Source organism: Balaenoptera borealis (assembly GCF_965194805.1).
Source record: "Balaenoptera borealis genome assembly, chromosome: 16".
In the NCBI taxonomy this organism is placed as follows: domain Eukaryota; kingdom Metazoa; phylum Chordata; class Mammalia; order Artiodactyla; family Balaenopteridae; genus Balaenoptera; species Balaenoptera borealis.
The window spans coordinates 24,003,939-24,016,583 of NC_138872.1; the positions used below are offsets into that span (position 1 = coordinate 24,003,939).

General features: G+C 53.0%; 1 protein-coding gene across 1 annotated transcript in view; it reads left to right on the top strand.

Annotated features, from left to right (window-relative positions):
- Nucleotides 1-12,645, top strand: part of LOC309613009 (fer-1-like protein 4) — a 48,818-nt gene that overhangs the window by 2,518 nt on the left and 33,655 nt on the right. The window contains 20 exon segments of the mRNA XM_082359402.1: nt 1-42; nt 322-377; nt 746-787; nt 791-834; nt 932-1,031; nt 2,192-2,283; nt 2,453-2,494; nt 2,771-2,929; nt 3,374-3,434; nt 3,552-3,683; nt 3,967-4,029; nt 4,110-4,194; nt 4,446-4,605; nt 4,722-4,905; nt 4,992-5,178; nt 5,815-6,179; nt 6,562-6,670; nt 6,866-7,040; nt 7,135-7,255; nt 7,670-7,768. Coding sequence (XP_082215528.1) covers nt 1-42; nt 322-377; nt 746-787; nt 791-834; nt 932-1,031; nt 2,192-2,283; nt 2,453-2,494; nt 2,771-2,929; nt 3,374-3,434; nt 3,552-3,683; nt 3,967-4,029; nt 4,110-4,194; nt 4,446-4,605; nt 4,722-4,905; nt 4,992-5,178; nt 5,815-6,179; nt 6,562-6,670; nt 6,866-7,040; nt 7,135-7,255; nt 7,670-7,768 — 2,318 coding nt within the window.

Sequence of the window (12,645 nt, forward strand, 5' to 3'; positions counted from 1 at the left end):
TGACTGACACCCATGACCGACAAGTGACGCTCAGCTTTCGAGGTGAGGTTTGCAGGGGTGCTCTGAGAATTTTTGGAACTGGGGCACTCCAGTTCCTCCATTCCCCAGGCCCCCCACCCCATCCCTAGGCATCTCTACAGCCTGTCCCCTTTCTCCCCAAGCCCAATGTCTCCAACTCTCTGCTTCCCTCCCTCCCTATCTTCTATGTCTCTTTAAGGGTGAGTCCAGGGGGATTAGACCCTGGGCCAAGGGTGAATGGAGGGATGATTTTTTGTGTGCGTGGGGAGGAGCTGATAAATGACTAGATTCAATTCTGAGCAGGTTTTATCCAGAAAACAAGGAGAATTCACTGTGGTCAAGAAGCAGATATTGGTGAGGTCAGGGGGGTTGGATTCTGGATGGGGAGAAGCTGATCTGTGCCCCATCTGAGTCCATCCTGGGTTTGGGAGGTTTATTCCTGGCTTTGGGAGGTATAGTCTCAGGAGGTGGGGTTGGTTTCTGGCTAGAGAGGTTAGACTCAGTTTGGGCAAGTCAGAATCAAGACTGGGGTGGATTAGTTCTTGATTGGTAGTTAGCCCCAGATCAGCCCTAGTTTGGGAGGGTTGGTTCCAGGTTTAGGAGATCAGTCATAGAGTTAGCTCTCAGTTTTTAGGGTTGGCTCCTATTTCAGGGTTGGGAATAGGCTCTGGATTAGGGGTCAGTGTCAGCCGAGCATTGGGTGTCACAAGGTTCCTCCTATTCCCAGCTGTTCCATTGGCCACACTATGGGGCTCCACTGGCTGGGGAGTGACTGTCTGTACAGGTGGTCAACTGCAGCCGTGTGTTCAGCCCCAGGTGAGCAGGCCTGGGGAGCCAAGGATGCAAGTAGGGGTAGAGGGAAGCTTGCGACCATTCTCCGGGGTCATTCTTCTGCTTCATGCCACACCCCCAGGTCTCTGGGGACGCTGGTGATCTCCCTGCAGCAGCTACAGATTGCAGGGCATTTGGTGCCTCAGGAGGCCCTAGTGGATGAGAATCTGCGCGTGTCCTCGGTGAGTTCCGTCAGCCCCCAGCCTGCCACCCCCAAGCCTGAGAGTCCCTCTAGATAGAGGGTTCCATTTCTCTGAGGGGAAAACCCAGACCCAGACAGAAGTGGTAACAAGGCCCCTGAGCCAGGGCGCCTTTCATTACAGCCCCCAGGCCAAGAACCGGGTTCAGCTCTGAGGGCCAGGGTTGTGTGGCAAGGGGAGAAGATAAGGAGCTCCGTGCTGCTCCCTGACCCTGTACCAGGCGCAGCTCCTGTTGGGGACGAAGATGAACCTGGCTGGATTTTCCTGGTGTTTCATGGAGGGGCAGTACAGCCTGGTAGAAATGAACCTGGGTTCAAATCTCGAGTCCACCACTTCCCAGCTGAGAACTTGGACAAATTATTCAGCTTCTCTAGGCTGTTTCCTCACTTACCTTATGTGGAGTTGTACAAAATATCCAGCTTTTCATTCAGTCTGTTGTCATTCGTTGAGCTCTGATTATAAGCCAAGTGCAGTACTGAGCAATGATGATTGAGTGGTGAACAAAACAAGATAAGGACTTGCCCTCTTAGAGCTCCGTATCTGAAGAGAGAGACAAACATTAAACAAATATTCACACAAATAATGTAAAATTGCCACTGATGGGTGTTACAAAAGAGCTGGGAGAATGTATAACAGAGGGAGGTGACTTATTTGGGGTTCAGAAAAGGTTCCCTGAGGAAGTAATGTTTGAGCTTAGAATTGAAGGATACGAGATAGGAGATAAATAAGTGGGAGGAGAGAATGTTCCAAGTGGAAGAACCAGCATATGCAAAAGCCCAGCGCCCTGAGAGAGCATAACCAGGGTGCAGGGCAGGAGCAAACCCCATAAGGGATGGGGCTGGAAATGTTGGCAGGGGCCAGACCATGCAGAGCTGTGAAGGCCACATTATTGGATTTCCAAGAGCGATGAGAGAATTTTGGAATTGTGTTGGCCCCCTTAAAGAGGTTACTTGCACCAGGTAAGCTCTTGATAGCTTATGAGTACTCACTATTATTAATGATCATAGAGGAACCACAAGTCATCAGAGATGCAGGCCAGGAGGGTCTCTGTTTATAGGTGGAGTAAAAGGCATTGTCTTTGGGCTTTTCTTAGCATCAGGGTAGTTTGAGGGGCCCAAGGCCTACTGTGTATCTGGTTTTAGATCCAGGTGGAGATTGACCTGAAGTACCAGCCCCCAGAGGGTGAAACTGGAGCCTGGGCAGAAGAGGACTTTGGAGCACCCATTCGGGACAGGTAACCCTCCCACCCACCTAACCAAGGCCCAGGCAGGCCTTGGTAAGGGAGAAGTGGTACCCAATTCCACTGTGGATCTGCTGGATATGGTGACCCTTGGACCCGTGCTGCCCAGATTGTAGCTCTGTAGTCAGGCCTGGCCCTCTCCTGTCATTTCTCCTTCTTCCAGCTCGGAGCTGATCATTCCCAATGTGGGCTTCCAGGAGCTGGAGTAAGTATGTGGGGATGACCTGGGATTACAGGGTCAGTCTTGGGATTGGGAGCCAGTGATGTGGGGTCAGTCCCTGGGTCTGAGATCAGTACTGGACCAATTCCAGGGTGAGAAGTCAGTCCTAGAATCAGGGGTCAATTCTGGAACTAGAGGTTTCCCAGGTTAGGGGTCAGACCAAGGGGCAGGGGTGGGTCCTAGAGTCAGGGAAGTCAGAGATGGGTGCCCAGAGATGGGTGATAAGTCCAAGACATGTTCCTTGACAGCCTTTCCTGTCAGGCCTGGGGAGGCCCCGCTGGAGCGGTGGGCAGCGGCGTTGGGCCGCAGGCTAGCTCGAGGAGTAGGTCAGCAGGACGATGAGGACAATGAGCTGGAGCTGGAGCTGGAGGACGAGCCTGATGTGGAGCTTTCTGGCGTCGTGTTCAGCCCCCTCAAGAGGTAACTTGTACCCACTGAACACCTGCTCCCATAGCCTACCAGTGTGTCAACCTCACTCGCTCATACATGCAGGCCCATGCCTCTCCACCCTCACAAACACATGGTCTCAGGGTATGGGTGGGGAGTGGATATCCTGGGGTCAAGGGTCATTCACTCCTAGGCATAGACACTGCTACATTCACACACAGTTACACTGGCTCACACATGGCTTCTGGAACCCATGAAAGTGATGAAATCCTGATGAGGGCATCCTGAAAGTCTCCAGGAATGAGTCAAATTCTGAGTGTAGGGCTGAGATGGAGGCAAGATAAGGCCAGAGGGACTCAGAATCCAAAAGTTCAGAGGGAGAGGAGATCTTATCGCCAGCACCAAGCAAGGGTGTGTGTGGAGGGCGGGGTGGGGGGGAGGAAGTGAAGTGAGAGCTGACTGTAAGCCTCTCGGAAGCCAAGCTCGGGGCCTGGCCCGCGGGGATCCCTTCCAGCTATCCAAGGCCCAGGACTTCCAGGTACCATTCCCCCTTCAGGCCTGAACCCTTGGGGAATACCACCCGCCCTCCACACCCGTTCTTCCCTCGTACGGAGGCAGGCTTGGCTTCCTTTTCTCACCCTTCCCCACCCTTTAGATGGGGGTCACGGTGCTCGAGGCCCGGAAGCTGGTGGGAGTCAACATTAATCCCTATGTGGCCGTGGGCGTTGGGGAGCAACGCCAAGTGACCGCCACGCAGCGCAGGACAAATTGCCCCTTCTTCAACGAAGTGGGTGCAACCAAGGAAGGGGGAGCCTGAGGGAATGGGCGGGACCCAGGATAAGAACTGTGGGGGGGCGTGGCCTAGGTGGAAGCGAGCCTATTGGCGGGCCTGAAGCTAAGGGCTCTGCGGGGAAAGGGTGCAAAGAGGTGTGGTCTCCGAGTTGGGGGCGATGGTGGTGAGGAAGGGTGGGGAAGGAGGGTGTTCTCTTTGCCAGAGGCAGGGGCCACCTGGCGTGAACCCTTCACGTATAACCTTCTCTCACTTCTCTCGCTTCCCCACTTCAACCCAGTACTTCTTGTTTGAATTTCATGAGACCCGGCTTCACCTCCAGGACTTGCTGCTGGAGATCGCGGTGAGGGGGGTAGGGGTGAGAGGTTTCCGTCAGAGAAGGGGAGATGCCGAAGCTCCAGGACTAACGCCACCTTTCCCCAGGCTTTCCATTCTCAGACCCTCCCCTTTATGGCCACCCGGATAGGCACCTTCAGGATGGACCTGGGCATTATCTTCGACCAGCCAGGTACTGAACCCTCCCCTCACTGAGACTCCTCTGCACGGACAAGGGAAGCTGAACCTCTGGGCCCTGAGTCCAGTGTACTAACTTGTGAGACAGCAATCTCTTCCGACGTCTGACCTCCGCGCACTCCCGCTCCTCCCTCCTGAGCTGGACTTGAACCCCGGCCGTTGTCCAACACTCGGATCGCAGCCCCACGACCACCCTGCGCATCCCGCCGGTCTCCCCTGACCCCTGGTCCGCTCCTCCGTCCCCAGATGGCCACTTCTATCAGAAATGGGCTTCTCTGCACGACCCCCGGGATACACGCGCCGGGACCAAAGGCTTCGTCAAGGTCACTTTGTCCGTGAGGGCGCGCGCAGACCTGCCCCCTCCGCTGCCACCCCCGGGCCCAGGCCACAGTTCGGACATTGAGAAGTGAGCTGGGGTGAGATGGGGAGGGGAGACTAGGACGGGGCGTGGCCTCCGGGATGCGGAGACGGGGAGGGGCCGAGCCTCGGGCTTCTGGGCCCCTCAGCGCCCGGCTCCCCTAGGAACCTGCTGCTGCCGCGTCAGCTGCCAGCGGAGAGGCCGTGGGCGCGGCTGCGAGTGCGCGTGTACCGCGCCGAGGGGCTTCCGGCGCTGCGCCCCGGCCTGCTGGGCAACCTGGCCCGCGCCCTGTACGACCAGCGCGTCCTCATGGACCCCTATGTGCGGGTGTCTTTCCTGGGGCAGCAGGTAAGTCCCTCCCGTCCCCACTCGGCGGAGGCCGAGGCCCTGATCCGCGCTGACCCCTCTCCGCCTGTCTTCGCCGCCGCGCTCAGGGCGAGACGTTGGTGCGCGGCGAGGCGACGGCGCCCGAGTGGAACGAGCTGCTGAGCTTCGTGGAGCTCTTGCCGCCGCTGACGCGCGGCCTTCGTCTGCAGCTACGGGACGACGCGCCCCTGGTCGATGTGACCCTCGCCACGCACGTGCTGGACCTGAGGCAGATCTCGCATCCGGGCCGGGCGGGTGAGCGCATCTGGCCGACGCGTGCCGCCTCCGCCTGGGCCCTGTCTGCCCTGGGTCCCGCCCCCGACTACAAACCCCATCCTCGCGACCTAGCTCCGCTTAGAAAGTCAGGTCCACGCCACATAACAACCTTGCTCCAAGCCGGCTCCTTCCTTCGGAACCTCACCTGTCGCCCGCAGACTTCAAACCCTAACCCTCGGTTTGGCTCCGTTGACAAAATCCTAATTACAGCTGAATATCCAGTAATCACTCCAGCCCTGTTCTCCCTACAGATTTACACGCAGGAAAACAAGCCCTGTCCACATTAACCTTTTACTCCGGACCCTTAGGGCGTCACCTGTAGCTCCACCCGAGTCCTGATTCCACCTCCAGGACTCTGGCTCCGCCCCTAGGGCATTTCTCCTGTCCGCAGCGCCTTTAGGAAGAGAACAGGTTTAGAAGTGCTCCCAGGTCTTGGTCCACAGCTGTTGGTCCGCAGCTGTTCCCAGGCTTCCCTTCCAGAGCAGCCAAGGCCCAATCTGACACCCCTCCCCCTTTGACCTTGCAGGAAATAATTACGGGTGTGGTGCATACACTGACCCAGTACCCACCTGCTCCATGCTTCCCTCCAAAACACTGTTTTTGTGTCCCCCACAGCGGGGTTTAACCCTACCTTCGGCCCGGCCTGGGTCCTTCTCTATGGCTTACCCCCCAGCGGGGGGCTCCGGGATGGTCCTCAAAGTCTCAGTGAAGGCGTTGGCCAAGGCATTTGGTTCTGCGGCCGCCTGCTGGTGCCTGTGTCCATGGAAGTGTTGGAAGGGAGAGCTGAACCTGAGCCTCCCCGGGCCCCACAGGGGTCCAGGTTGTCTCCGCTCATGGGAAAGAAGAAGAAAGCCAGGCGCAGCCAGACTCCAGCGGGGATTCAGCAGCACCCGGATGCCAGCTCCAGTGCTGATGCGCCTGAGATTCCTAGAGCAGTGGAGGTGGAGGTGGACGTGGAGGAGTTGCTGCCGCTGCCAGAGGTGGGGGCTGGAGTTTCGTAAAGGGGCAGGGTCACTCTCAGCTCTGGAGTGTGTAACCGGCTCCCAAGCATGAAAAACACAGGGGTAGGGATTGTCTCAACTTGGGGGCCTGGGTGAAGACTGCAGTGTGTGTACACATGTGCTCTTGTGTACAAGAGCTCATGTGGAAGGAGGAGGGCTGACAAATCAGAGGTGAGCCAGAGAGGACTAAACCCCGGGTCCAATGGGTTGGGACAACAAGGGGCAGAGGAAGGGAGGACACCAGCAGAGAATCTTCTAGGACTTGGTTGCAATGTCTTTCTGTGGGCACTGTAGCCAAGCATAGCCTGGGCTGCAAACTGGGAGGGTGGAGGCTGACTCCAGCCTGACCCGCCTTTTCCAGAACGCCCTGGCACCCTGCGAAGATGAGTTGCTCTTCACTGTGCTCCTCAAGGCCACCATGATGGACCCCGCCATGGCCTCCCAGCCCATCAGCTTCGAGATCTCCATGGGTGCGTGGCCTAGCCAAAACCCCAAGGGCCATGGGTTTGAGGGTGGTCACTCTTGTTCCAGACTTAGGCCCCTGGAAGGAACAGTTGACCTTCAGTAAGGGGTGGGCTCTGACTTCTATTGAGGCAGAGGAGGTTGAGGGAGGGGACCCTCAGACTCTCAGCCTGGCACCCGCTGACCCTTGCTGCTCCTGACAGGTCACGCAGGTCTCCGGAAGGAACAATTGAGCCGAGGGTCCAGGGCCGGGGAGGGAGCAGAGGGTGCGGAAGGGGAGGCACAGCCTCTGCTGGAATTGGAAGTGGGAGTCGGGCCAGTGGAGGAGGAGGAGGTGGGGACCCCTGCTCAGCGGCCTGAGCCCATGGAAGGCAGCGGGTGAGTGCTTCTCGTGGCTGCAAGAAAGGCACTGGGGGATTCCCAGCGGCCAGGACTGCCCCTCACAGACTCTTCTCCTCTCCATCCCGCCCAGGCCGTACTTCTGCTTGCCCCCGCGTCACCACAAGCCCTGCGTGCACGTGTGGAGCCGCTGGGAGGACCACTCGTGGAGCCTGCAGAGCGCTAACTGCATGCGAAAAGTGGCTGAGGGGCTGGTGAGAGCGAGGCGGGTACCCACAGGGGGAGTCCGGGATACAGGGGCTTTTGGGAACCTTGGCCTGTGAAGGGAGTGCTGGAGGGGGGCTAATGGGTAAAGCACCAGGGTTACTCACCACCTCGTTGGTGCAAGGCCCGAAGGCCAAAGAGCACAGCCTCTGGGAGAACTGAGGAGGCCAGAAATTGTGGGAGGCCGGAATTCAGAATTGTTGGACCCAGGAAGAACAAGAGTAGAGCTGCTGGGGGCCTGGCCTCACAGGTACGGAGCCAGTAGAGAGCTTGAAAAACTGAACAGAGAACTAGTTGGAGTCAAAGGGTGGGGCCAAGAGGTGCAGTTGTGAGTGGGCGGGGCCTCGGGATGAGGGTGTGGTGTAAAAGAGGTCGGAGTCTGACCTTCTCACCTGGTGCCGCAGAACCGGGGGCTGCAGGAGGTTGAGAGTCTGCAGCGCAGGCCCACTTCCGGGGCCTGCACACGGCTGAAGCAGGCACTGGAAGAGCTGGTGGCTGGGAGCTGAGAGCCTCCCTCTCCTTGCTGCTAACTCCAGGGTGCGGGAAACTCATGATGGCTCTCTGGACCCAAGGGCTCTGGAAACTGCGTTTGCTCAGCACTGTACAGAAGAATGAGGAGATAATTGTTGAGGGAACTTGATAGAAATTATTGGGGGTTAGGCCACTCCCCTCCAATAAACTCCCTTTTCCAAGCTCCTATAGGCTTATGCATTTCCCCCTCTCCTCAAATCTCCCCTGCTCTGTTCCTCCACACTCCTTCCAGCTAGTGACTTCCTTTCCTACTTCATGGAGAAAATAGAAGCCTCACCTTCCTCCATCCAGTCTACTGCCTTGCCAGCTTCTGCAACCATCTGCTCTCCTCTTCCTGCTACAGCAGAGGAGGTGACCTGCTCCCAAAGCCACAGCTGTGATCCTGATTTCATCTCCTCTCACCTACTGGAAGAATTAGCTCTGCAGTTGTCCACTTTCTCTCCTGCAGCATCAACTGGTCCCTAGTTACCAGGTCATTACTGTAACCACATGTATTTGTTCTAGTCACTTCCATCTTTGACCTTCACTACCCTGGATTTCATAACCTGCTCCAGGTACTTCAGTGTTTTTCTGATCCTCTTCTCAAAAGAGTTGTTTATCCATTTATTCCGTAATGTTTATGAGACTGACTATGCCAGACACTGTTTTAGGCACAAGAATAACAGTAAATAAGCATTCTTGTCCACAAAGATTTCTGGAACTTACATTCTGGTGGGGGTGGAGGCTGAATGGAGACACAGATAATAAACATGTAAACAACAAGGCAGAAATATAAGAAGTACGATAAGGATAGTGTTAGGGAGAAAATAAAGCAAGGAAGTATTTCAGAGGGGCGTTGCAATTTTAGAAAAGGTGGCAAGGGGAGGCCATGGTGATGCTGATATTAAGAAGATGAAGGAGCAAGCCATGTCTGTAAGGGTGTTCCAGGCAGCAAAGAGAGCATGTGCAAAGGCCCTGAGGTGAAGCATGCCTGGTGTGTTTGAGGAAGAGCAAGGGACCAGTGTGAGTGCAGCAGAGTGAACAGAGTAGCTGAGGCTGGAGGGTGTGGGGGGAAAGGAGGGTGATAGTGGGGAGAGGCATGTAGGAGTCACATAGGCCATTGTAGCGGCCTTGGCTTCTTCTTTGAGTGAAATGAGGAGCCACTGAAGGTTTTGAAAAGAGAAGGAATATGCTCTAATTTATCCTTAAAAAGGATCAGTGTGAGAGGGATGATATGAGAGGAAGCAGAGAGATTACTAAAGAGGGCATTGTAATAATTCAGGTGACCAATAATGATGAAATGAGTCTAGGGTGGTTGCAGTGGATACAGGGTGATGGGAATGGATTCAAGAGCAGTTGACACTTTGGAGGTGACACCTCAGGATTGGCTAATGAATAGACTTGGGGAGGAGGAAAATGTGCAGAGGAGAGTCATGAATGACTCCCAAGATTTTGACTTGCACAGCTATGTAGATGGTGCTATTTACTGAGCTATGGAAAACAAGAGAAGGAGAAGTTCTGATGGGAGTGGAGGGGATATCAGAAGCCCCTTTTTGGACATGTTAACTTTTAAAAAAATTTCTTTATTTATTTTTATTTTTGGCTGCCTTGGGTCTTTGTTGCTGCGTGCGGGCTTTTCTCTAGTTGTGGCAAGCGGGGGCTACTCTTTGTTGCGGTTCCCGGGCTTCTCATTGGGTGGCTTCTCTTGCTGCAGAGCACGGGCTCTAGGTGCACGGGCTTCAGTAGTTGTGACACTCAGGCTCAGTATTTGTGGCTCACGGGCTCTAGAGCGTAGGCTCAGTAGTTGTGGTGCATGGGCTTAGTTCCTCCGCAGCATGTGGGATCTGCCTGGACCAGGGCTCGAACCCGTGTCCCCTGCACTGGCAGGAGGATTCTTAACCACTGCGCCACCAGGGACGTCCCTGGACATGTTAACTTTGAGATAGATGCCTGTTAGTCTTCTAAATGGATATGTCTGCCAGGCTGTTAGCTATAGGAGTTGAGCTCTGGAGAAAGTTCAGGGTTAGAAATGTAAAATTGGGGGGTGTTAATATGTAGATGGAATTGGATAAGATCACCTAGGGAACAAAAAAAAAAAAAGAAGGAAAAATCTGGACTTCCTTCCTTGGTGGTCCAATGGTTAGGATTCTGCACTTCCAAGGCAGGGGGCCTGGATTCGATCCCTGGTCCACATGCTGCGCGGTGAGGCCAAAAATCCCCAAACAAACAAATCTAAGGACCTGGCAAGCTCCAGCATTTAGAGGGAGGGTCAAGGAGGAGGACTCAGCCAAGAACTTGGTTGTTGGTCACTTTTCTGTCCTCATCTTACTCAACCTTTCAGTATCAGTGGACACAGTTGACCCCACCCTCCTTCTTGAAAGAATCTGGTGTTGATTTCCATACCGCTCGTTTTCCTTCGGCTTCCCTGGCCATTCCTTCTCATCTTTTTTGCTCGCTCTCTATCTTCTTTACCTCTGAATGTTCCAGAGGTTCATATGGGTATGTCTTAGGGCTTCACTGTAAGGCTCTCTTCTCTGTCTACATTCTCTATGTCTCCAAAAGAGCAACCAACTTTAATCCAATTTAATTCCTTGCTTGATTTTCTATAAGGGGCAATTAAACTCTTTCCATTTTCACTTTAGTGAAATTATTTTATTACTAAAATTATTCTTTGGCAGGGAAATTTCAATGAAAGATTTGTCCAAATCATATTTCATTTTTTTAAAAAACAGAATTATTATTTATTTATTAAATTTTTTTTTTTTCTCTTTTGGTTGCATGGCATGCGGGATCTTAGCTCCCCAACCAGGGATTGAACCGGTGCCCCCTGCAGTGGAAGCGCAGAGTCTTAACCACTGGACCACCAGGGAAGTCCCTGTATTTCACTTCTTGTAGCTTTATCCAGTGTGATCTGTGTGTGGGTGTGGGTGTGGGGGGGCGGTGCTATTATTTCTACCGGATCTAATTTCCCTGAATCCAATTTTGTGGATCTAAATCTTGTCAAGAAGATTTTTTTCTTCCGTCAATTTTTAATCAATAGCAAATGTTAATAAGTGCAGTTTTTATTTTTTATTTATTTACTTATTTAGGTATCTGGCTGAGCTGGGTCTTAGTTGTGGCATGCGGGATCTTTAGTTGCAGCATGAGGGATCTAGTTCCCTGACCAGGGATCAAACCCGGGCCCTCTGTATTGGGAGCGCAGAGTCTTAACCACTGGACTACCAGGGAAGTCCCAATAAGTGCAGTTTTGTTTTTTTTAAATTGAGGTATAATTGACATTTAAATAGGTGCAGTTTTGACTCTTGTCAGTTTTATTTTGTGTTATTTTATGTCAGATTATTTCTGCCAATAGAAGTCTTGGAGCAAAGAGCATTAGTAAGTTAAAAAGATAAGCTCTGGGAGCAGTATTAGGTGAAAAATCCTTGGAGTCACTTATTTTATATATTTTTGAAAATTTCCATAATAAAAAGTTAAGACATCATTAGGGGTCAAAAAGGGACCAAAATATCATGTTTCAAAAATCATTTTACTTTACCTGGCAAATATTCTTTGAGGATCTATTAGGTGCCAGGCCCTGAGGTTACAGTGGTAATCAAAATGAAGTCCCCGCCATGCCTTACTTTTTTTTTTTAAAGTATTTTTTGAAATAAATGTATTTATTTTTATTTTTGGCTGCATTGGGTCTTCGTTGCTGCACGCAGACTTTCTCTAGTTGCGGCGAGTGGGGGCTACTCTTTGTTGCAGTGTGCGGCCTTCTTATTGTGGAGCACGGGCTCTAGGCTCGTGGGCTCAGTAGTTGTGGCTCACGGGCTCTTGAGTGCATGCTCAGCAGTTGTAGCACATGGGCTTAGTTGCTCTGCGGCATGTGGGATCTTCCCAGACTAGGACTCGAACCCGTGTCCCCTGCATTGGCAGGCGGATTCTTAACCACTGCACCACCAGGGAAGCCTCATGCCTTACTTTCTATTTGGAGAGATGGATAAAGCAGAGTATGAGGGTGGAGAAAGTAGCAGGGACTGTTTAGAGGGAATGACCTGGGAAGATCTGTGAAGAGATAACATTTGAGCAAAGACCTGAATGAAGAAGGGGAGAGTGAGCCATGGAAAGATCTAGGGCCCTGACATTCCAGCAGAGGGAGCAGCTAATACAAAGGCGCTGAGGTAGTAATGGGCTTGGCATATTCAGGGAGCAGCAAAAAGGCCAGTGTGACTGTAGGGCTGTGTGTGAGGGGAGAGTAATATTTGGTGAAGACAGGGAGATAAAGAGAAACAGAGAATATAGGGCCTTCTAAGCCATTTAAAGAATTTTATTCTGGGGGTTCCCTGGTGGCACAGTGGTTAAGAATCCGCTTGCCAATGCAGGGGACACAGGTTCAAGCCCTGGTCCGGGAAGATCCCACATGCCGCGGAGCAAGTAAGCCCGTGAGCCACAACTACTAAGCCTGTGCTCTACAGCCTGTGAGCCACAACTACTAAAGCCCGCGCACGTAGAGCCCGTGCTCCGCAACAAGGGAAGCCACCGCAAAAAGAAGCCCACGCACCGCAACAAAGAGTAGCCCCCGCTCCCCGCAACTACAGAAAGCCTGCGTGCAGCAATGAAGCCTCAACGCAGCCAAAAATAAAATAAATAAATTTTTTTAAAAAAGGAATTTTATTTTTAACTCTGAGATGAGAAACTTCTGGAGAGGAGTGAAATGGTCTGGAAAGCATTGAAAAGCTCATTCTGGATGCTATATTGAGAACATTCTGTAGGAGAGAGGGTAAGAGTGGATGTGGTGAGAACAGCTAGGAGGGTGTTGCAATAATCCTGGTGAGAAGTGATGGTGGCTTGGACTAGGGTGGTCCTGGAAAAGGGGGAAAGTGGTCAGATT